Genomic DNA, 24,077 nt, shown 5'->3' on the forward strand with positions numbered 1-24,077 from the left:
GCAAAGTCTACGTGCTTTGAAAATGAGCGGTAAAGGCTGCCTCATATCCTCTCCCCGAAGGGCAGGGAATATCATGTTAGTAGTGGTGCAATAGAGTATCCTTTAAGGACCTGGATACGATGACACATTCTAGGCAGTAGCTTGCTTTTGCCTTTGGCAGGCTCCAGGACCTGCTCTTCCCCATTGCTTCTCCATCTAGGGAGTAACCAGGCTTCGTCCTACTTAACTGCAGGGACGTAACCACTCTGAGCTCCCGCAGGTCACAACCTCAAAAGACACAGAAGAAAGAAAGGCAAATTCCACACACACAAAGAGGCACAAGGAAGCAAACGGAGAGGCAGAATGCCAATTAGCAGGTTACATTAGCAAAGAAATGTTTATTTATTTAGTTATTTTTTTAAAACGTATAGACTGCACATCTACAATTCTGGGTGATGTACAAAAAACACATAACAAAACAGAGCTTAGCAGGTGCCAACAAGGAGAGATTAGCAAAGGAAGTTTTCTTCACAAACATCTAAAACCCAATGTAAAAAACAATCCATACGCAGCCCAGATAATGCGAAAGCCACAACGCTATCCACTTCTTGCATTGTTCTACATGTCAGGCTTCTATTGAAATGTGTGGAACAATGGGCTAAGTGGATATTGTTGTGGTTTTCCTACTATCTGGACTGCATATGGATTGTTTTTCTATGTCGTTCTATTCATGTTGCTGCATAAAAGCTCCGTTGCTAATCTACCCTTGTTGGCACCTGCTAGGGGGGATTGCGGGTCCTCCACTTGCTTCATTGTGCCTCAAACATCACATGGACAATAATAGCATTAGTTAGCTTTATATTTAAAAAAAAATACGCTTTGGGAGTTTGGTTACCTCTTATAGTAAATAAGCCCATCCTGTCTCCAGTATGCCAAGTTTGGTAATACAGGTAAAAGATAATTCCTGTTCTCTTACTCGTTCTGTTACGGAGGACACTGATTCTCTCTGGGGCCCTTTTATTAAGCCGTGCAAGCGTCTCTGCGCCCCCAATATGCGCCAATTCTGAGTTACCGCGTGGCTCGTGTGGTAATTTCATTTTTGGCGCATGTCAGATACGCGCATCTGAAAATATTTTTATTTTCTGGAGTGCGGGCGGTAATCAGCATTTGGATGTGCGTAGACCATTGCCGCGTGAGTCTTTACCGCTAAGTCAATAGCTGGCGGTAAGGTCTCAGTCCCAAAATGGACGCGTGGCAATTTTCATTTTGCCGCACATCCATTTTCAGCCAAAAAAAAAAAATTTTAAGGCATTTTTCACAGGTGCCCTAAAAAACGATTCTGCGCGCTCGCAAAACATGCGCCTGCACTACTGCAGCCCATTTTTCAGTGTACCTTAGTAAAAGGACCCCTTATACTGCACTTCCATCTGACTAACTGCAGAGGGAGCTCTGGACAACCACTTAAGAACCTTCAACTTTCAAATGGTTTCTGACCCCAAGTGGACTATGAAAAACAAGGGACTAATTCAGGCTCAGAGGTAAGGACAAGGGATTACCCAGCCTGCTGCATCTGTGTAATAATGGAGAGCTCTACAGAAGGGGGTGACTACCTGGACAATAATCTAACGGCTTGCGGAAGAGTGTGACAGAGTCTTTACACCTCAGCAGAGGACAATCAGCTAATAAAGTCCTTTTACAGGTAGTAACTCCTTAGGTCTTCAGGGTCTCTTCAAGCCTTTGCCAATGCCCCCTCCAAATGCTGTAGGCATAGGGGTGGGAAACAGGGTCTCTCTCTTGCCAGTGGGGTTTAGGCATCTTCCCCATTTTCCTCACTTCTCCCAAACCTCAGTCCCTGCTGCAGGTCCTCCAATGTGGTCACAAAGAACCGATAATGGACCATGGAACATCTCCTGCAGCTGTTTTCAGATGTGCTCTAAAAAGTGTGTCCACTGGTCTGTTTTCCTGACAAGGATTGGATGAATATTCGCTTTTTGGGGGAGCGAGGGGGATCTACACCATCCCATCATTTTTGCTGGTGTCGGAGTCCTTGTGTGTGAAAGAGAGAGACAGGGATGGTTTCTTTTCCTTCGGTATTCAGTTTGAGTTTGAGGTTTGATGGTCAGCATTCAGGACTTTGACATTATTGTCTCACATAACAATATATTTCAAGAGTTCTTCCACTGGAGTCCTATGGAATGTTCTCATGAACCCAGTACACCTTTAACCACAGGCAAAGTTTGAATGCTCTCAGCTCTGGGGGAAGTGGAGTTGATGGGAGGCAGGGGCTTAGACAGACCCAGAGTTAACCTGGGTGGGCCCTTCCCACCCCCACCCCTATCCCTGTACATACATACAATATAGTGACTTTTTTTTAAATGACCCAACGTCTACCTGTTTCTCTCTGAACCCCTCCCCCTCAGAGCAGTTGCCCTTTGCAATTCCTGTAGGCAACCTGTGCCGGCCCTGCAGGCTTCTCTCTACCACGTCCTTGCCAAAGAAACAAAAAGTGACATCATTGAGGGCAGGACATGATAGAGAGAAGCCCGCAGGGCAGTGGCGTAGCCAAGGGTGGGCTGGGGTGGGCCCAGGCCCACCCACTTTAGGTTCAGGCCCACCAAGTAGCAGCACACCTATAATGTGGCTGGCAGGGATCCCAAGCTCCACCAGCCAAAAACTCCCAACAACTGTTTGCAGCCGGTGAAAATCTACTATTTAAAAGGCATACGGGGAAGAGGAGATGTTTGAAAGACCATATAGCATGCAGGCGAGAGAGGGAGAAACCAAATCACTTGTAGGACAAGGCGGAGTTCTGCCCACCCACCTTGGGTCCAGGCCCACCCAAACTTGGGTGTCTGGCTACGCCCCTGCCGCAGGGCCAACGCTGGCAGTAGCTCTGAGGTAGACGGGGAGACAGGTGGGGGGGGGGGGTCCAGAGAGAGATGGGCAGATGCCAAGCCATGAGTTGAGAAGAGGGAGAGAGAATAGTGAGGCGCCACCACTGAAGTGTTTGGGGACCTCATGGGCTGCTGACTGGGTGGGCCTGTGCCCACCCAGCCCAACCCTTAGCTACATCACTGATGGGAGGGCTGTCCACCATTGTCATCCATGTGCTTTGAGAAAGCAGAATAAGTTACTTGATGCTAGGGTCCACCTTGGGGGTCAGCACCCAAGAAAAAGATCTAGGTATCGTTGTAGACATTACACTAAAATCTTCTGCCCAGTGTGTGATGGTGGCCAAAAAAAGCAAACAGGATGCTAGGAATTATTAGGAAAGAGATGGTAAATAAGACCATGAATATTATAATGTCTCTGTATCACTCCAAGGTGTGACCTCACCTTGAGTATTACGTTCAGTTCTCATCGCTATATCTTGAAAAAGATATAGCAAAATTAGAAAAGGTTCAAAGAAGAGCAACCAAAATGATAACGGGGATGGAACTCCTCCTGTATGAGGAAATGTAAAGACGTTAGGGCTCTTCAGCTTGGAAGAGACGGCTGAGGGGAGATATGATTGAGGTCTGCAAAATCCTGAGTGGTGTAGAACGAATAGAAGTGAATCGATTTCTTACTCTTTCAAAAAGTACAAAGACTAGGGGACACTCAATAAAGTCTCTACACAAACTGCTTATTTCTTTTTCATATAATAAATACCCTACCTGGATCAGTTATTTCACTGGATGGGGTATCCCTTAGAATTTACCCAATACTGAATTTCCCTAATTCTCTAAATTTTTCTGTTCAAAATGCTCTTCTGTTTCTAGGGCAGTATATAAGACATTGAAATACTTTTAAAACAAATAGGAGGAAACATTTTTTTCACTCAACAAATAGTTAAGCTCTGGAACTCTTTGACAGAAAATGTGCTGTTAGCATATCTGGGTTTTAAAAAATTTGGACAAGTTCCTGGAGGAAACATCCATAGTCTGGTATTGAGAACGGCATGGGGAAGCCCCACGATTGGTAGCATAGAATGTTGCTACTATTTGGGATTCCGGAATCTTGTTATTGTTTGGGATTCTGTAATGTTGCTGTTGTTCTACATGGAATGTTGATACTAATTGGGTTTCTGCCAGGAACTTGTGGTCTGGATTGGCCACTGTTGGAAGCAGGATTGGGCTAGATGGACCATTGGTCTGACCCAATATAGCTATTCTTATGTTCTTATCTGACATAGGGGAACTCCTGAAGTTTTTAGGGTGGTCAACACAGGCCATGTGATGCTAGAAAATGATAGGACACTAAATGGGTACTTAATTTTATTTTTGTTACATTTGTCCCCCGCACTTTCCCACTCCTGGCAGGCTCAATGCAGCAGGCGATGGAGGGTTAAGTGACTTGCCCAGAGTCACAAGGAGCTGCCTGTGCTTGGAATTGAACTCAGCTCCTCAGGACCAAAGTCCACCACCCTAACCACTAGGCCACTCCTAGAGTCACATTTGCTTCTGCTGAAGCAATGTAGAAACTCGTTCAGCAAATGAGAGTTGGACCGGTCACTCTCAAATATCAAAGAATGAGTCAAACTCTCTGTTTACAGCAGTACAACTGAAAAAATGACCAAAAACTTTCCAGCGTCTGACGTTCAAGTGACACTTCAGACTATAAACAATTTTTCATGTCATAAAGTAGTATCACTTATCCTTTTCTACTCAGTTATTGAGCACTGGTACTCATCTCCTAGAAGTATGTGCCATGAAGTGGTAGTATTCATCCTCTGTTACTCTGTGTTAGGGAGCAGTACTCATCCTCAGTTACTCAGTATTAGAAAGTAAAGATGCTCATCCTCATCCTGCAAGTTAGAGAGCAATAGTACTCATTCTATACTACTCAATATTAGGGAACAGTAGTTCTATTCCTCTGTCACTTTGTGTTGGTAGTAATTGTACTCATGTTAGGGAGTAGTAGTACTCATCCTCTGCTACTCAAAGCTAGGGAGTAGTGGTACTCATCCTGTGTTACTCTGTGTTAGGGAGTAGTGGTACTCATTCTCTTTGCTCAATGTTGGGGAGCAGTGGTACTCATCCTCTTATGCTGTAAAACAAGCATATGTATTCATCCTCTGGTACTCAGTGGTAGGGACCAGTGTTACTCATCCTCTGTTAACTCTGTGTTAGGGAGTAGTGGTACTCATCCTCTTTTACTCAGTGTTAGGGAGCATGTTACTCATTCTTTGCTACTCACTTTTAGGGAACAGTAGTATTCCTCCTCTGTTACTCTGTGTTAGGGAGTAGTGGTACTCATTCTATTTACTCAATGTTAGGGAGCAGTGGTACTCATCCTCTTATGCTGTAAAACAAGCATATGTATTCATCCTCTGGTACTCAGTGGTAGGGACCAGTGTTACTCATCCTCTGTTACTCTGTGTTAGGGAGTAGTGGTACTCATCCTCTATTACTCAGTGTTAGGGAGCATGTTACTCATTCTTTGCTACTCACTTTTAAGGAACAGTAGTATTCATCCTCTGTTACTCTGTGTTAGGGAGTAGTGTTACTCATTCTTTGCTGCTCACTTTTAGGGAACAGTAGTATTCCTCCTCTGTTACTCTGTGTTAGGGAGTAGTGTTACTCATTCTTTGCTGCTCACTTTTAGGGAATAGTAGTATTCCTCCTCTGTTACTCTGTGTTAGGGAGTAGTGGTACTCATTCTATTTACTCAATGTTAGGGAGCAGTGGTACTCATCCTATTATGTTGTAAAACAAGCATATGTATTCATCCTCTGGTACTCAGTGGTAGGGACCAGTGTTACTCATCCTCTGTTAACTCAGTGTTAGGGAGCATGTTACTCATTCTTTGCTACTCACTTTTAAGGAACAGTAGTATTCATCCTCTGCTATTCACTGTTAGGGAGCACTGACACATGTCCTCTGTTAGGGAATACTGGGAGTCCATTAATAAAGGGGGGTAAAACCAGGAGTGACTCAGCCTTTACAGATGACTTGGGATCAGTTACTTTGGCAGTAAGCCAGGTCTCAAAGGGCTACGCTTTGTATTACAGGTATGTTGCTCAGGTTGAAAGTCTTGTGGAACAGAATCTAACCTTGCACATTTCTGAGGTGGATTTTGTTCTTGTGGTACCTGTTTGCTAATATTTATATCATCTTACAAAACATTGCAGGAACCAGAGGGATCCAGATTTGCCAGTACTCGGGCACCCTGAGGGCAGGTTACCCTGGAACCGGAGAGCACCCAAGAGTTTTATGGTAATTTGAATCTCAGTTTTTCCTGTTGTATGGAATGAAAATTGTAGAAATGTACTGTATATTAAAAGATTGATGCTCCAAAGAGTGAGTGAGGCAGCCAGTTACACCAGGAAGCAGCAGCACTAACAATAATATCCACAGGAGGGGTGGGAGGGGTGTTACAGCGATCTCGTAGGATCAACACAGGGGGGAACTCAAATGGTAACGAGGAGGTTGATTTTGCTGGAGCCAGCAGAGGGTCTGGGGCTGGTTTAAAGTACACTGAAGTACAGTTCCTTCTCCTGGGCCCCTTTGCTGGGCTGCTGCGGGGGCTCGCTGCCTTTCTGTGGGCTCGGTTTCTTCTCTTCAGCCGCTGGGCCAGTGCTGGCCGCATCTCTCACCATGCTGTAGCTGGTGGCGGTCTGGAAGGTGCCATGCCGCTGAGTCTCCTCCGCTCTGCACTTACAGAGTTTCTTGAAGGCCTTGCGGAACTTCTGAGACATGAGGTTGTAGATGACAGGGTTAATGGCGCTGTTGGCGTAGACACAAATCCGGCAGAACAGAATGAACCAAGGATCCAGGTAGGGGTTCTCCACGAAGGAGTTGACAAGCACCAGGGTCCGGTAGGGCATCCAGAGCAGGGCAAAGAGAATAACTACCACTGCCAGCATCTTGGTCACCTACAGGGAGAGATGGAATAAGAAAGCGCATCAGTGCTCTGAAACCTCATTACGAAAAGGCTTTTCATAAACTAGAACCCTTACGTCAGAAACATCTCCACGTCTAAATCACATGTATGTGTAAATGATGATTTCAAAAGCTGCTATTTGCACGTGGAAATCCATACCAAGCGGAGATTTCAAGAGAGCTTGGCTTGGTTCTGGCTTGGGCCAGACTAAAATCCACACGCCTATTCCCCATTTTACAAAGGGAATATACAGTTATGGGGGGAAATAACCCCATTGGGTTTTCCACCAGCTCAGGTTTTAAGAGTGCTTGCTTCGGTTTTACACAAGGGGATATTCCTTCATTGTTTATTTCCCCCAACGAATGAAGAAACATTAAAACTGCAGTTTTGTTACATCATTGGCAGCATGTACAAATGTAGGTTTGTAAGCCGGACTGAGAAAACAGCAGGGCAAATGACCCAGAACATCCAAGATGGTACTGAAAACTGAGCAGATCAAATAGCCGGCAAAATAAAAGTGATTAAAAGCATGCAAACAAAGAATGCCCAAAGTGCCAGGCAAGGGCTTGCATCAGGAGAGAAAGTGGCATGGCAAATGAAGTTTACAATAGCGGTCATGAAATACAGTGCGAAACCAGGAGATGGCAGCCTCCGTCAGAAATCCATGCTCCTAGTCTAACCCGCTCCTCTCTCTCTCTCTCTTTCGGGGTCCGAAAGGCTGGGTGTACATAGGGTTACCATATTTTGTCCCCCCAAAAAGGAGGACACATGCCCCGCCCCCCACCACACACACCGCCCCCCCCTTACACACCCTACCCCGCCCCCTTTCACGCCCTTGCTCCCCCTGTCACATTTACCCTCCCCCCTGTCACCCCCGCTCCCCGTCACCCCCCTCCCCTTACCTTACTACTGCCCTGATGGTCTAGTGACCTCTTCGGGGCAGGCGCCGATTCAAAATGGGCAGTAGTAACTAAGGGGAGGGGCATCTAGCAATCTGCCCGTTTGTCCGGATTTCTGGACAAATGGGCAGTCGCCCACCAGCCTGCCCGTTTGTCCAGAAATCCGGAAAAACAGTGCTGGGCAGACTTCTACGGTCTGTGCCCTGAGAAAGGCAAGGACAAATCAAACTCTGGTATACATATAAAGTATCACCTACCATGTAAAATGAGTTTATCTTGTTGGGCAAACTGGATGGACCATATAGGTCTTTATCTGCCGACATTTACAATGTTACTATATAAAACTGAGCTCCGAGGTCTCATTTCCTATCACTACAGTTCAGGGAAATTGAGGCCCTGAGGGCCCCCAGCTACTGTAATCAGAAAAAAGCAGATCACTTTACCAGGCACCTCACTGCTAATCTTCTGGTCTCTTTCACAGGATTCAGAATTAGGTCCCTGGAGAGTCAAAGAGAAGCTCAGCTGATGCGTCCTGTCCCTGCTGCCGGCTTTGGATTAGTGACAGAACAGCTGTGCCGACGCTGTGAAGCTTCAGGAGAACAGAATCATTTTAACAGCTATGATGGTCTTACCGCATGTTATTATGAGTTCTCCTGACACCTTCGGCATCTCTTGATCCCTAACGGAAGATTAGACTAGTGAGCGGAGAACCAGGGAAGCCAAGGTTCAAATCCCACTGATGCTGCTTGCGATCTTGGGCAAATACTACTACTACTTAACATTTCTAGAGCGCTACTAGGGTTACGCAGCGCTGTACAAATTAACGAATAAGGACGGTCCCTGCTCAGAAGAGCTTACAATCTAAAGGATGAATTGTCAAGTTGGGGTAGTTAAGATTTCCTGAGAAGAGGTGTAGTGATTAGGTGCCGAAGGCGACATTGAAGAGGTGGGCTTTGAGCAATGATTTGAAGATGGGTAGGGAGGGGGCCCGGCTTATGGGCTCAGGGAGTTTGTTCCAAGCATGGGGTATCATGCTTACTCCTCCATTTTCTCAGATACGAATTTAGATTGTGAGCCCACCAGGGACAGGGAAATTCCTGCTGTACTTGAATGTAACTCACCTCTAACTACCAGGGCCGCCGAGAGGAAGGGGGCAGTTTTGAGACCGAGCATGTGCGAACTGAGAGAAAAGCAGCCGCGGGGCAGGCAATGCGGCAGCCGGCAAAGGAAAGAACAGCGGTGCCTGGAGGGAAACTTCTGCTGGCGGGGCCTCGGGATCCCCGCCAGCCAAGATACTTGAAGTTCGGTCAGGCAGGCGGGCAGGAGAGCGGCAGCGATCCTGGTGGGGGGGGGGGGGCCTTGGCCCTGCTAAGTGCAACTGAAAAGGTGTGAGCTAAATCCTCCCCCACCCCATGCGTATCATAGAAAATACACCGCTACCTTACTGTTCTGCTCAGAAATAGTATCAGACATGTGGGGAATCAATATTCAAAGTGATTTAACCAGCCAGAAATAGCTCCTGGCTGGTTATCGAGCTTATAATCGAACGTGATCGCCGGCCATCTTCCCACACAAATCGGGAGGTGGCCGGCGATTTCTTAAAAGCGGCAAAATCGGTATAATCGAAAGCGGCATTTTTGACAGCCTCGCCGCTTTCCCGTCGCTTCGCCGGCGAAAGTTCAAGGGGGCGTGTCGGTAGATTAGCGAAGGCGGGACACGGGCGGGCATGGGCGTGGCTACCAGATGGCCGGCTTTCGCCGATAATGGAAAAAAAAAAAGCGGCGTTAAGCAGTATTTCGCCGGTTTTACTTGGTCCTTTTATTTTCACGACCAAGCCTCAAAAAGGTGCCCCAACTGACCAGATGACCACTGGAGGGAATGGGGGATGACTTCCCCATACTCCCCCAGTGGTCACCAACCCCCTTCCATACTAAAAAAATAAAACTAAAAACCTTTTTGCCAGCCTCAAATGCCGTACCCACCTCCATGACAGCAGAATGTGTTGTATCCTCCGACAGCCTTTCCCTGGTTGCAATGTGGCTCTCGGGTGAGTGTGACACCTTTTCTGTTAGGTGCCCTGCAGAGTCACATTAGCAATGCATTGTGGTGGGTGTAGGGTACTGGGCTCTACTCCCATGGTGCTTTTCCCCCCTGCTAACTGGGTCGGAGTGTGCCCTGTTTGTTTCCTGTTGTAGTCCATGCGGTAGTGGCCATTTTTGTAAGCCAGTTTAGTTCCCTTTCCTGTGTTACCCATGTTAGAGAACATAGTTCTTACCTTGAATGGTGCTGAAAGAGGGCATTGTACACCATTGTGCCAGCTCTGACCTACTGCTAATCTTAGTACCAGGGGACTCTTTGCCAGTGGGGTACAACCTCTGATCTGCAGTTAACTGTGAGTAAACGTGGTTATTTCAAGAAAGGACTTTTTCAGAGAGATTAGTCTTCAGGTGTGAACTGGTGTGCCAAAGTTATACAGCAGCAATAAGTCCTAGAGGCTGTGTGCAGGTCCCTGGAGCAATTTTAGTGGGTGCAGTACATTTGTGGGTAGTGGGTTTGGGGGGCTCAGCTCCCAAAGTAAGGGAGCTATGCACGTGGGAGCTTTTCTGAAGTCCACCGCAGTGGCCCCTAGGGAGCCCGGTTGGTGTCCTGGCATGTCAGGGGGGCCAGTGCACTAAAAATGCTGGCTCCTCCCACGGCCAAATGCCTTGAATTTGGCCGGGGTTTGAGATGGCCGACATAACTTTCCATTATCACTGAAAAACAAACCCAGCCATCTCAAACCCGGCAAACGTCACGGCATTTGGCCGGGCTAAACCGTATTATCGAAAAAAAAGATGGCCGGCCATCTTTTTCGATAATACGGTTCCGGCCAGCTGTAGCGCCGCCGCCAACATAGATCGCCGGCGATCTATTTGGCCGGTGACGTTCGATTATTCCCCTCTAAGTCACCTGCGTGAGGCAATGCAATGGTAAACTCAAAGCCGGCTATTTTATGGGTGGACCGGGAAGGAGTCGGCACTCATGTGGTTAAGAACATAAGCACTGCCATTCTGGGACAGATCCAAGGTCTATCAAGTCCAGTATCCTGTTTCTAACAGTGGCCAATCCAGGTCACAAGTACCTGGCAAGATCTTAGAACAGTAAAACAGATTTTATGCTGCTTTTCCTAGAAATAAGCAGTGGATTTTCCCAACTCTATCTTAATAATGGCTTAAGAACTTTTCTTTTAGAAAATTATCCACACCTTTTTTAAACCCTGCTAAGCTAACTGCTTTTACCACAATTCTAGCAGGTAATCAGGGAAGGAGCAATGCCCAGTCGCTCCTGTCCATGTCCTCTCCGTTGCCAAAATGATTGCTGCAATTCCTAGCAGCAGCCACCTTGAGACTCGCAGCCAGCACATGCAGGAGTTCTGTCCGTGCCAGCTTCAATCCCAAAATGGCCGCCTCGACCTCCAGCTGCAGTCTCAGAAGACAACCACTAGCGATCAAAGCAGCCACCTTGGCAGCAGAAGTAACTGGGCACCGCCCCTGCCCCAACTACCAGCCAGACCACCAAGGGATGGATAATATTCAGCAAGCGGCCATATCGGACCTCATATAAGTCGGTCTTATATTTATGCTGAATATCACACAACCGCATAGGAGATAGGCGGACACTTAACCCCGGTTATTCAATGCCGGTGCTTGGACATGACCTGCCATTGAATATCTGGGGATAACACCACCAGCGGCTTAAAAAACACTGACCGCCAACAGCTAAATATTGACCCCGTGGTTCTTTATATGAAGGCGGCCTTACTTCCGAATGGTGGGAGAGGGGACGAGATGTCTGAACCTCTGTCTTTGTCTTGTGTCTCAGGGTATATCCAAGGGAAATGTCATTACGGTTGCTCTTTTCCTGCACCACTCTGATTTCTCATCAGAAATTTCAGTCAAAGAAATGCCACCAGGTACCAGTGTGCAGCCAGTGACCCGTACCTCATGGGTTCCACTGTATGACAAGCAGACTAGAAATAAAACAGCACCTCACTGACAGCATTTTACTCCCGACCCTCCCTGTGCCAGGCTGCTGTCTCTACCCACCCCAGTTCCTGATGGTTCCTAGTCCAATCAGCTGGTGTCAAAACTGAAAATCTCAATGTGGATAGCAAAAACAAGAAGTTAAGAGCTTGAGCTGCTATGCCCTGAATCTGACTCCCCCCTTCCCCAGGAACGCTTCACAAACAGAGACTTTTCCACAGTGCTCTGAGCCAAGGCACACACTTCTCCCAGACTATCAAAGCCTGCACCGAGCCACAGAGGCAAGACAAAGATCAGAACACCCAGACCCTTTCTTAGCCATGGGAAACGCTCAGAAAATGGTCATTTTCCCATCCCTTTTTTAGCGTATTTCATCTTCAATTAAAGTTCATAAGGCATACATCTTTGTTGGGATATTGTAAAAGTAAACTATAAAGAAGGGAAACCAATGCTTAAATCACCTGAAAGGGGAGAGAGTCACAAGACACGATGCCCAGCCTGAAATAACTGGATTGAATGTGCAGGGAGCCCTCACCAGGTGCATTTGAAGGCTTAGGGCGGGATCTTTTCATTTGTGCCACAATGATAATCAAAAGGCAGTGGCAGCAAAGACCTATCTGTACAATAAATGTCCCATTACAGTATCTGAGGGTGGCAGTGATCCTTCTCCACTGCTGCCCGGGAGGTGACAGGATCCAAGATGGTGCTGGTGCCACCTTGGATCCTGGCCCCACTTTCTTCTAGGGATGCTTGAAGGCAGAGGCACCATCTTGGATCCTGACCCCACTTTCTTCTAGGGATGCTTGAAGGCAGGGACGCCATCTTGGATCCTGGCCCCACTTTCTTCTAGGGATGCTTGAAGGCAGGGACGCCATCTTGGATCCTGGCACCACTTTCTTCTAGGGATGCTTGAAGGCAGAGGCACCATCTTGGATCCTGGCACCACTTTCTTCCCGGGATGCTTGAAGGCAGAGGCACCATCTTGGATCCTGACCCCACTTTCTTCTAGGGATGCTTGAAGGCAGGGATGCCATCTTGGATCCTGGCACCATCTTCTTCTAGGGATGCTTGAAGGCAGAGGCACCATCTTGGATCCTGGCACCACTTTCTTCCCAGGATGCTTGAAGGCAGAGGCACTAGCTTGGATCCTGGCACCACTTTCATCTAGGGATGCTTGAAGGCAGAGGCACCATCTTGGATCCTGGCACTTGGCACCATCTTCTTTTAAGGATGCTTGAAGGCAGAGGCACCATCTTGGATCCTGGCACCACTTTCCTCTAGGGATGCTTGAAGGCAGAGGCACCATCTTGGATCCTGGCACCTTCTCGAGGAGCAGCAGAGAGGGATTGTTGCTACCCAGGGACACTGTAACAGGAAGCACTACTAGAGGTATTCAAGGCTGTACACAAACAGAACAGAGCCTGGAGTTGGTAGAAGAGGAGAAGGGTACAGATAAGAGTGATTTACCATTTATCTTGCTGCACCTTATGCCTGGAATAGACATTCTGAGTTGGTACTCCATGCTCTGAATCTAGCCCTATTCAAATCCAGGTTAAAAGCGAAACCTTTTGAGGCTGCTTTTAGCTCATAACCTCTACTCACCTTTTCAGTGCCCATGTCTGTTTTAATCATTCCCACGATAATTCTCTGATCCCTTATTTGCCCAGTTCCTCTGTCTTGAATAGATTGTAAGCTCTGTCGAGCAAGGACTGTCTCATACGTGAATATGTATAGTGCTGAGTACGTCTAATAGCACTATAGAAATGACAAGTAGTAGTAGTAAATATGAGAGCCACAGGTCAAGGAAATTATCTTTCATTCTCTCTCTCATTCCCTTTCTTTAGCAGTAAGCCTTTCCATCTCCATTAACTTATATAGATAATTTCTCCAGAGCTTCCAAGTTACCCATTCCAGGAGGGAAACTTTTTGGCCAGTCCTGGATGTCTGCCAACCTCATCCTGGTGCATTATGGGGCCTGCAGCTCTGTTTTCAATGGAGACAATCATGGACTATAAATCCCAGATTGCTTTGGGATGTAAGTTTAAAACCAAGACTGGCCCAAAAGTCTCCCTCCTGGAATTGGTAACTTGGCAGCTCTGTTTCTCCATAGGCCAACAGAGGGACCCTCATCCCACATCCATTCAAACAAATTAGTTTTCTTGGCCACACTTAGAGTAGCTTACTGGTCCTTGGTACTCCCTCATACCCCCCAAAAGTCACCAAAGATGGGCTGAAGGGAGTAGCCAGAGCTCTGTCCCTGTAGTCAAGATCTGCATGAGTTTCCACAAAAATCCTGGCCCCAGGCAATCCCACAAATTATGAAGGAAAAGGGACAGGGATGGGATATATCACCTTTCTGTGGTTACAATCAGGTACTTATTTTGTATCTGAGGCAATGGAGAGTTAACTGACTTGCCCAGAGTCACAAGGAGCTGCAGTGGGAGTTGAACCTAGTTCCCCAGAATCAGAGTCTACTGCACTAACCACTAGGCTACTCCTCCACTAGCAACATTCCATGTAGAATCTCAAATAGTAGCAACCACTAGGCTACTCTTCCACTCCTTGGGATTCCGGAATCTTCCTATTCTTTGGGGTTCTACATGGAATGTTGCTACTCTTTGAGGTTGTGTATGGAATCTTGTTAATGGCACTTGATATACCGCCTTTCTGTGGTTTTTGCAACTACATTCAAAGCGGTTTACATATATTCAGGTACTTATTTTGTACCAGGGGCAATGGAGGGTTAAGTGACTTGCTCAGAGTCACAAGGAGCTGCAGTGGGAATTGAACCTGGTTTCCCTGGTTCTTGGACCACAGCACTGGACATTGGGTTATACCCCCTTCCCCCCCCCCCCCTTACATTTAAAACAAGTGTCCTCCGCAACTAGGCCTGCCTTAAAGCTCAGGGTCTGTGAATAAAACATCACCAAAGAAACTTATACTGCAGTTTCGAAAAGGACCTGCTCTCCGAGAGAACTGCAATCTATTGAAAACTGGATCTCAGCAACTGAGCAACGATTTGTAGCGAGAGATCAGACAGGAGAGAAACCGAGGAGCTGCAGAACGATAGGGAGCCAATGAAGTGATTTGAAGAGAAGGATTATATGCAGTGCATCTTTTCTAGCAAAAAAGGTGCTGGTACTCAAATGCTAGGCTACCCTTCAAGGGTGGGGTGATCACTGAGGCCCCCTGCAACCAGTCACAGAACCTATGACAAGGCAGAATTGGTGTGTAGAGCCTGAGCTCTTTCATTAAAACTTGGAGACCATGGGTCAATTTTAGCAGACAATTGAAAAGGTGACGGTACTCAGTACCCCCAAGTACCCCCTCAAAAAAAAGCCCTGGTTATATGAGTCTAGCAAAAATGTTGGAAGATGTCATGCAGCAGAATTTTGAACAAACTGAAGGGGAGGGGAAAGATTGTTTATTATTTATCTATTGGGATTTATTAACATCTTTGTGAAGAGATTCACCCAAGACAAAATGTTTTGTCACTCTCTGTGAAATCTCGCAGAATTATCCTAAACATGGGATATGAGGGTGGGAGACTGGGTTCTAGCCTGGGGGACTCCGGGACCCCTTAAGAACATGCAGGAATGGACAGTAGTTCTCCTGGGGGAAGGAGGAAAGAAAGGTGGGGGTGGGGAAGACTAGGGTTACAAAAAAAGGAAGGGGGAAGGAATGGCCAACTGTATTATGATCGTTAATTATTTGACCGTTCAATATGGATTCTTGTTTTCTTGTCAATAAAAATGACTGAACTAGATGGTCCAAAAGGGAGGCACAAATCTGATTCTTGGAATATGGCTGATTTAACACACAAACTGTAGCAAATGAGGGGGAAAGAGTGTTATGAGGATGGGGCGGTGGTGCAGGTGAACATCAGATCGAGGAGGAGTTATTGAAATGGGTTCACATCCAAACATGCTCCCCATTCTTTCATGTTTCAGTATTACTTATCCAAAGAAAACTGATAATAGTTCTCAGGTAAATCTGCTGCTAAGGGGTCATTAACAGCCCCAACGAGAGAACAGGAGCAGGAGGGGGGAAAAGCCTGCAGTGTGGACCATAGGATGAGGCCAAGCTCTTGAGATGAAGCCAATTAGAGGGCAGAAAGGCAGCGGGGCAGTCAGAAGAGAAGGACAGAGACGCAGCAAGGGGCTCTCCGTCACCTTCAAACCTTCCATGTCTAGCATTCATTAACCGCCAGCTTCTCTGCCCATCCCCAGCCTGTGGAGGGTCTGAAGAAACAGCAACACCTAAATCATTAATATACATGGAGCATGATGTAAAGACAGCGACCCTGCCACCTCAAGCCCTCCAGCTGTCCCAGGGGGCCCTTTTTCATTAGGGAAGGGACCAACTACAGAAATCAGTCCAGATGGTGACATGCAGGACAGAGGACATGAGACTGCAGAGGACTGAGATAAAAAGAAGACAAAAGACAGAGACCTGTGATGTGTTATTGAAAATGAACATGTAAGCACACAGAGAAAGAGTAGAGGCACAAAGAAATCCTTTCAAACATATTTTGGGCCCTAGCTGCGACTGGATGGGACTTCTTCATGAATTCTAGTTTACTGCAGGGGGGAAATGGAACAAGAAGCTCAAGATGTGTTCTCACTCTCCCACATCCCCAAGCAACAATTTAGTCAATGGCATCAGGCCAAGTGAAAACACATCCCAAGCTGCTTTTTCCTTTCTCACCATACACTAGTGAGAAAGGAAATTGAGCAGACGTGAGCTGGAAGCCAGAGAGAAATCAGGGCACAGGCATAAGACTCATTTTTACACAAGGAACTTTCTTGGCTGATGATCAATTTAGTCTTTTCCATGGAATGAGAGAGAGAGTGAGAAAGTGCTGCTCTGGGTCACTCATGCACGGTATATCTGAACTCAGGGAAGCTGAGAGTGAATCATTCTGGGGTTAGTGAGTAGCAACAGAACAGCAACTGAACATGCAAGATGTGACACAACTTCCTAACCCACTGGCCATTCATCCCCATGCATGACCCTCCTCTCGAGTAATGAGGTACCCATGGGTTTGCAAAGTCTGTAGTGCCAGGTGATGCACGGACTGCTTGATACAATGACTGCACCTTTGCAGAACTGGCAGTAACAGTGCAACAGTTACCACTGCAGACTGACCGTCCCTCTATGCCATGTGTGAATTTGATTTCTAATGATATGCAATGCCATCGAGGGGCATGGAGCTTAATGTTTAATCAAACTCTGGAATTCGTTGCCAGAGAATGTGGTAAAGGCAGTTAGCTTAGTGGGTTTTTTAAAAGGTCTGGACGTCTTCCTAAAGGAAAAGTCAATATTTCTGGGATAAGCAGCATAAAATGTATTGAACATTTTACGGATCTTGCCAGGTATTTGTGACCTGGATTGGCCACTGTTGGAAACAGGATGCTGGGCTTGATGGACCTTCGGTCTGTCCCAGTATGGCAATGCTTATGTACTTATGTACTTGGGATTCTGAATGGAATGTTGCTACTCTTTGGGGTTCCACGTGGAATGTTGCTACACTTTGAAATTCTGTATGGAATCTTGTTATTCTTTAGAATTCTAGAATCTTGCTACTCTTTGGGATTCTACATGGAATCTTGCTACTCTTTGGGGTTCTACATGGAATGTTGCTACTCTTTGGGTTTCTGCCAGGTATTTGTGACCTGGATTGGCCACTGTTGGAAACAGGATGCTGGGCTTGATGGACCTTTGGTCTGTCCCAGTGTGGCGATACTTATGTACGTATGTACTAGCTGCCAATTTCATCACAATTCTATATCTGTAGATTTTCATTTAATCCCCACAGTTTTTGTGTGCCCGTTGCTTTCAGATCACATGCTGCCATCTGGGTTGATGTACGAAAGCAGTGGTCTTTGGTATCACTTTAAGTAATAACACTCTGCCAGCTCTTCTCCTCAGAGACTAACACATCCCTGCCCCTCTCACTTCAGCCCAAATTCCTCTCCAGTTTTGTTCTTTTGATCCCAATTTCTAAGGTATATGTAGTGGCAACCCTCCTCAGCAGCCTTAACCCTTTGTGGAAATTCATAATGCAAAGCGGAGAGGAGGAGGGTGGGAGGTTCAAAATCAGAACTGTCCTCACATCTTCTATGAACCTGGAGCTGGGCTTACCTGTTTCCGGGATGAGACGCTCCTGGGACGGTTGCTCATTTTGCTGCTGCCTGGGTTGGAGCCCCTCTTTTCCTTTGTGCTCCTCTCTCTCCAGCGCTCGGTGCCGTTGTCTGCCTGCTGGGACAAGGGGCTCAGGAACAGGACCCTCCCAATCAACCCGTACAGGACAGTGGCCACGAACAGTGGGGTGACGTAGAAGACGGCGAAGTCCACCAGGTAAATGGGAAGGTAGAGGTTCCGGGAGACCTTGTAGCCGCACTCCACCTGCTGGCGTTCGTTCACATTGATGTCGACCAGGAAGAACCAGAGCATGCAGTAGATAGAGGTGAAGATCCAGACAACGGCGATGATCCTTTTAGCTCGGGACACGGTGCAGATTGTCTGAGCTCTCATAGGGTGGCAGATGGCAATGTACCTAGAGACCCGAAAGGAAGAGGCATGAGGATATCCCCAGTAAGTCACTCCATGCATAGCCCTCTATCGACAGCGACTGAACTGTTGCATGCTCTCTGCTCTGCAAAATGGTTTCTGTGACAACGGAGAGACAAAAACTGGCTCGAATAAGGAGAGAGATCTTCTGAGTGATCCTGCTCCATGGGTAGTAGCTGGAATATATCCAGGAATAACTGTGTAAAGTGGTTGAGAGGGGTTTTTTTGACAAGGGTGACAAAGGAAAGGGCAGCGGACAATGTCCAAAATAACACCTTTATTGAAATATCCAAGACTCGACACAACTCGTGTTTTGGCCTAAAAAGGCCTTCTTCAGGAGTCTTAGGTTGGATATGAACTAGTATCAAGCTACGCCTAATATGATGCTGGTGAAGATCAATATCTTGCCTGTTTGTTTGGGCTCCTGAAAGTCCAAGTGTCCTACTAAGTGTTTATTGAAGAAAGCAGCAAGATATTGAACTTCACCAGCATCATATTAGGCGTAGCTTGATATCAGTTCATAACCAACCTAAGACTCCTGAAGAAAGCCTTTTTAGGCCGAAACACGACTCGTGTCGAGTCTTGGATATTTCAATAAAGGTGTTATTTTGGACATTGTCCGCTGCCCTTTCCTTTGTCACCCTTGTTGTGACTGTTTCGTCTGTGTGTCCACGAGGGTTACTGTTCTTCTGCTGTTTTCCTGCTGGGTCTTTTTTTCCCCCCATTTTATTTTTATGCAGTTTCAATATACAATACACAAGCATAAAACTTGGTAAGACGCATTACAGCAAGCATGAAAACAAATAACAAAGCAGGAGTCATAGGCAAAATTAACATTAACTGCTCTAATTTTACACTCCACTACACCGGCTGGATCTTTTTCTGACATCACCTGCGGGGTGTCTATTTGAACTTTTCTTTCTTAAAAGCAGAAGAAAAACTATTTATTTTTGCACCTAAATTATTTTTCTGTTTTTGGTGACATCCAGTGACCCATGAAAAGAACTTTTCAGTGAAATGAGCTGCTATCTGACAAAGCTAAGCTCAGGGATGAGCAGCAGAAGCAGACAGACTGCTTCAAAAGTGGAGGCATTGCAGTCCGGGAAGTGGGGTGGCAGATGTTAACCTCCTAAGGCAGGCCGGTTGGCTGAAACACGGCCGTGTTGAGTCTTTTTGAGTTACCATATTGGTTTGGATTCATCTATAAGTTTGGACTTTCTCTACATCGTCTCAAGACCTCATTTTTGTGTCATCTTCGCTGTGCTAGTTGTCATTTTGAATTTGCGAAGACAGTGTTCTTCTGTGTTTACATCGACTGAATAATTAATTTAGGCACGGATCTAGGATCAGTGCCCAAATTTGCGCAATCCAACTTCAGGTGCCATTTACTGAATTCCCTCCTCAGTGAAAAGAGAGTGCAGTATTTCAGAAAGACAGTGTGCTCTTTTCCCGATAGGACGCCTACGCACATACAACCTTGAATGTGTGCACTAGTTTCCACATTCACTATGGTTCACACATATATGATGGCTCTACTGTCGGGGAAAGAGTGTGCACTCTTTCCAAATAGTTTGTACTACTATCGGCAAACGACAAAACATGAGATGTCATATCCGTCCTCTTGTTTTTGTTTTGTAACAACATGAAACAACACAGGATTTATGGGCATAATCGAAAGAAAAGGGCGCCCATCTTTCAACACAAATTGGCATAATCGAAAGCCGATTTTGGGCGTCCTCAACTGCTTTCCATCGCGGGGACGACCAAAGTTCCCGGGGGCATGTCAGCAGCGTACTGAAGGCGGAACAATTCGTTCTTAAGAGATGGGCATCCTCGGCTGATAATGGAAAAAAGAAGGGCTGACTTTACTTGGTCCATTCTTTTTCACGACCAAGCCTGGAAAAGGTGCCGGAACTGACCAGATGACCACCGGAGGGATGACCTCCCCTAGTGGTCACCAAGCACCTCCCACTCAAAAAAAAAATTAAAAAACATTTTTCCAGCCTCTATGCCAGCCACAAATGTCATACCCAGCTCCATGACAGCAGTATGCAGGTCCCTGGAGCAGTTTTACTGGGTGAGTGCACTTCAGGCAGGCGGACCCAGGCCCATCCCCCCCTACCTGTTACACTTGTGCTGGTAAATGTGAGCCCTCCAAAACCCACCACAAAATCACTGTACCCACATCTAGGTGCCTCCCTTTATCCCTAAGGGCTATGGTAATGGTGTACAGTTGTGGGGAGTGGGTTTTGTTGGGAGGGCTCAGCACACAAGGTAAGGGAGGTATGCACCTGGGAGCAGTGGCGTACCAAGGGGGGGTGGTGGGAGTGGTCCGCCCCGGGTGCACGCTGCTGGGTGGGTGCCGCGCGCCTGTCGGCTCTTCGTTTTCATGCTCCCTTTGCCCCAGAACAGGTTACTTCCTGTTCCGGGGCAGAGAGAGCATAAAACGAAGAGACGGCAGGCGTGCGGCACCCCCCCCAGCGGCGTGCACCCAGGGGGGTCTTTCGCCGGGGGGGGGCATCGCGATGTTCCGGGGGGCGCTGCACCCGGGGGGCGGGGCGCATTGGCGATCCGCCCCGGGTGTCAGCCCCCCTAGGAACGCCACTGCCTGGGAGCAATTTGTGAAGTCCACTGCAGTGCCCCCTAGGTGCCCGGTTGGTGTCCTGGCATGTGAGGGGGGCCAGTGCACTACGAATGCTGGCTCCTCCCATGACCATAGGGCTTGGATTTGGTCGTATTTGAGATGGGCGTCCTCGGTTTCCATTATCGGCAAAAACCGAGGTAGCCCATCTCTAAGGTCGACGATCTCAACATTTAGGTCAACTATCTCTTAGGTCAACCTAAATGTTGAGATTTGGGCATCCCCGACCGTATTATCCCCCTCCATGTCTATGTCATTGCAAGTGACATCCCATCCCTGTAGGGCATGAGCTGTCTCAAAAGTTAGCACAGAATAATTAGCTCTGGCTAGAGATCACGCTACTGTACAACCACTATGTTACAATTTCCATTGTAGTTTAACCAATATTAACGTAACACTTCTTTACCTCTATCCCCTTCATTTAGGGCCTCTTTCACCAAACTGTGCTAGCAATTCCCGGCACAGCAATGCCGACAATGCCCATTCGTTTTGGTGCAGTTTGGTCAAAGAGGTCCTTAATTACTCAGGAAGTAACCTAGACCTCCTATTGTATTTTCCCTTTCATCTCTCCCAACCCGATACTCTTTTTCAGTCATTGTAAACCACTTAGATATTTTCATATAATTTGCAATACAACAAAAGTGAACTATGAAGTATGACCTACTTGATATGTTTACGTTGTGTGTAGATAAGTGGAAATTAAAAAGAAGCCGCCATGACGATCTCAGGTAGTATTAAAAATGGTACTCGGTAGTTATACCCATCCTATGTTCCATTATATTTATACCCTACCTCATCAAACCCAATGTATCCTGTCTCCCATTACCCCATTTCTCAATAGTGACATGCAGCGTTATGTACTAACTGATTTTTCCATGGTGACACCTACCCTGTAGTATATTAACACTTACCTTTCCACGGTGAATGCAGTAATTGAACAGGAGGATACATTAATTCCCAAATACTGGAAGTATGTAATCCCAAGACACCCAGCGTGTCCATAAATCCATGTTCCTGCCAGACTGTCTGAGATGTTGGGGAGCCCTGCAGCCACCAGGACCATTAGGTCTGCTACGGCCAAGCTGACCAAATAGCAGTTGGTGGGGGTTCTCATGTCCCGAGTGGTGAAGACCACAAGGACTACCATCACATTGCCCACAATGCCAATGACACATGTAACCAGAACAAGGAAGACAGAGATGGCTTTATATTCAATCATACTGAAGACAATGTCATTGTTGGCCAAGGAGATGTTGGTAGGACTGTCAAATTTACTGCCGTTCTCCATGGTTGGGTTTCACTGCAACTCAAGCAGAAAAGGAAATTTTGTTAAGCCACATATTTCCAGGAGATTTGGGAGGCTACGGTTGCTGTAGCTACTGAGAAACCTTTCCCATCATTTTTTGGAAGGTCGGGAATCCTTTTCCTTTCAAGAGCGCATACTTCCGTGAGAAATCCGGTGTGGCCTGTGAGAAATGAGGAAAAGAGAAATTGCCATTTCAGTGCTTGGTGAACGGCAGCTGCAACTTGAAATCACACAGGCATTAGCTCAAGCAAAACACAGCCTTTGCTTGGCAGTCCATGTTTACAATGCAATATATAACTGAACAATGAATTAAGCAAGTGTGCGCCAGATGCAAAAAGGAACCCAGTCATACTCATACGATGAGGCTGTCCTTACTTCAAGGGAATTCAATATTTATACTTCCAATAGACACAAATGGAACAAAACTAGACAAATCAGATGTGCCCCAGAAACCAATGTGGTTTTATTTTGGGATGGGGGTATTCATGCATTATAATAAAGTGGGATGTTTAAAAATAATTAGATACTAATGCAAACTAAAGAATTCAGCCTACCATCTGGTGCTTTCTTCTGTTCTTCATCCAGGGTCTCCTTTCTTTTGGTGTCTAGTTTATGACACTTCCTGAAAATTAAATGTGCCCCTCTCCATCTGTGTGTTCCTGTTTTCCTTCCAAGGGTCGGAACAGCAGGGCTCTGCTTTATGCTGCCACCTGCACCTCTTTGAATCAAAAGAACGTCAAAAATAAAATAAGAGAGATTTTCATGATTTTGCTTGACAAAGTTAGTACTGCTAAACTACTGAAATGCTTATGCTCGCAGATCTGGGAAAGAGCAACCATCGGTTAGGAACGTAGGGGTCATTTTATTAAGGTGCACTGAAAAATGGCCTGCAGTAATGTAGGCTTGGGTTTTGGGCATGCGCAGAATAATTTTTCACCGCACCTGTCAAAAAAGACCTTTTTTAAAATTTTTGCCGCAGATGGACGTGCGGCAAAATGAAAATTGCCGCGCGTCCATTTTGGGTCTGAGACCTTACCACCGGCCGTTGACCTAGTGGTAAAGCCTCATGCACTAGCCAGGCGGTAATGACCTACGTGCACCAAATGCCAATTGGCACGCATCCGATACGCCTGGCAGAAAATAAACATTATTTTTTGACTGCGCATATCGGATGTGCGGCAAAAATGAAATTATCATAAGAGCCACACGGTAGCCATGCGGTAACTCCAGTTTGGCAGGCGTTGGGTGCACATAGACACTTACACAGCTTAGTGAAAGGGCTTCTCATTTGCTATAAAGAGACGTGGAGCCCATTCTACAAAGAAGGTAGAGGTCCGGGTTGGGGTATGCCCGATTCTGGTGGTATTTTTGAAAACACTGCCAATGCAGAACCTTTTCTAAACTAGCACATGTATTTCCCAGGGGCGTAGGCACACTTCAGCGGGAGGGAGGTCCAGAGCATATTTTAGCCCCCCCCCCAGCACCGCCAACCCCCGCCGCCACTGACAACCCCCCTCCCCTCCCACCGCCAACCCTCCCCCGCTGCCGCCGTCATCGCCGTGGGCTACCTTTGCTGGCGGGAGACCCCAATCCCCGCCAGCCGAGGTCCTCTTCTTCCGGCGCAAGGCTTCATTGCTTCATTCTGTTTCTGTGAGTCTGACAGCTCACAGAAACAGAACCAAGTCTTGCGCTGGAAGAAGAGGACCTCGCTGGCTGATCTGCAAAAACTCGCAGAAACAGAACAAAGCCTTGTGCCGGAAGAAGAGGACCTTGCTGGCTGATCTGCAAGGCTT

At 46.8% G+C, this 24,077-nt stretch overlaps 1 protein-coding gene across 1 annotated transcript; it reads right to left on the bottom strand.

Annotated features, from left to right (window-relative positions):
• Window positions 1-6,427: 6,427 nt before the first annotated feature.
• Window positions 6,428-22,266, bottom strand: LOC115469944 (thyrotropin-releasing hormone receptor-like). The gene is made up of 3 exons (XM_030202743.1): window positions 21,890-22,266; window positions 17,909-18,323; window positions 6,428-6,835 (listed from the first exon to the last, which is right to left on the bottom strand). Exons 1-3 carry the CDS (start codon window positions 22,264-22,266, stop codon window positions 6,428-6,430), a joined length of 1,200 nt encoding a protein of 399 aa, XP_030058603.1.
• Between the last annotated feature and the right edge of the window lie 1,811 nt (window positions 22,267-24,077).

The sequence above is a fragment of the Microcaecilia unicolor genome, chromosome 5, assembly GCF_901765095.1.
Source record: "Microcaecilia unicolor chromosome 5, aMicUni1.1, whole genome shotgun sequence".
NCBI lineage: Eukaryota > Metazoa > Chordata > Amphibia > Gymnophiona > Siphonopidae > Microcaecilia > Microcaecilia unicolor.

Excerpts from the sequence above, each read along its gene's own strand:
- LOC115469944 (XM_030202743.1), bottom strand. The coding sequence starts at position 22,266 with ATGGAGAACGGCAGTAAATTTGACAGTCCTACCAACATCTCCTTGGCC. Across the intron at positions 18,324-21,889 it reads ACTGCATTCACCGTGGAAAG|GTACATTGCCATCTGCCACC; the intron begins GTAAGTGTTAAT and ends TCGGGTCTCTAG. Across the intron at positions 6,836-17,908 it reads GCGTCTCATCCCGGAAACAG|GTGACCAAGATGCTGGCAGT; the intron begins GTAAGCCCAGCT and ends CTCTCCCTGTAG.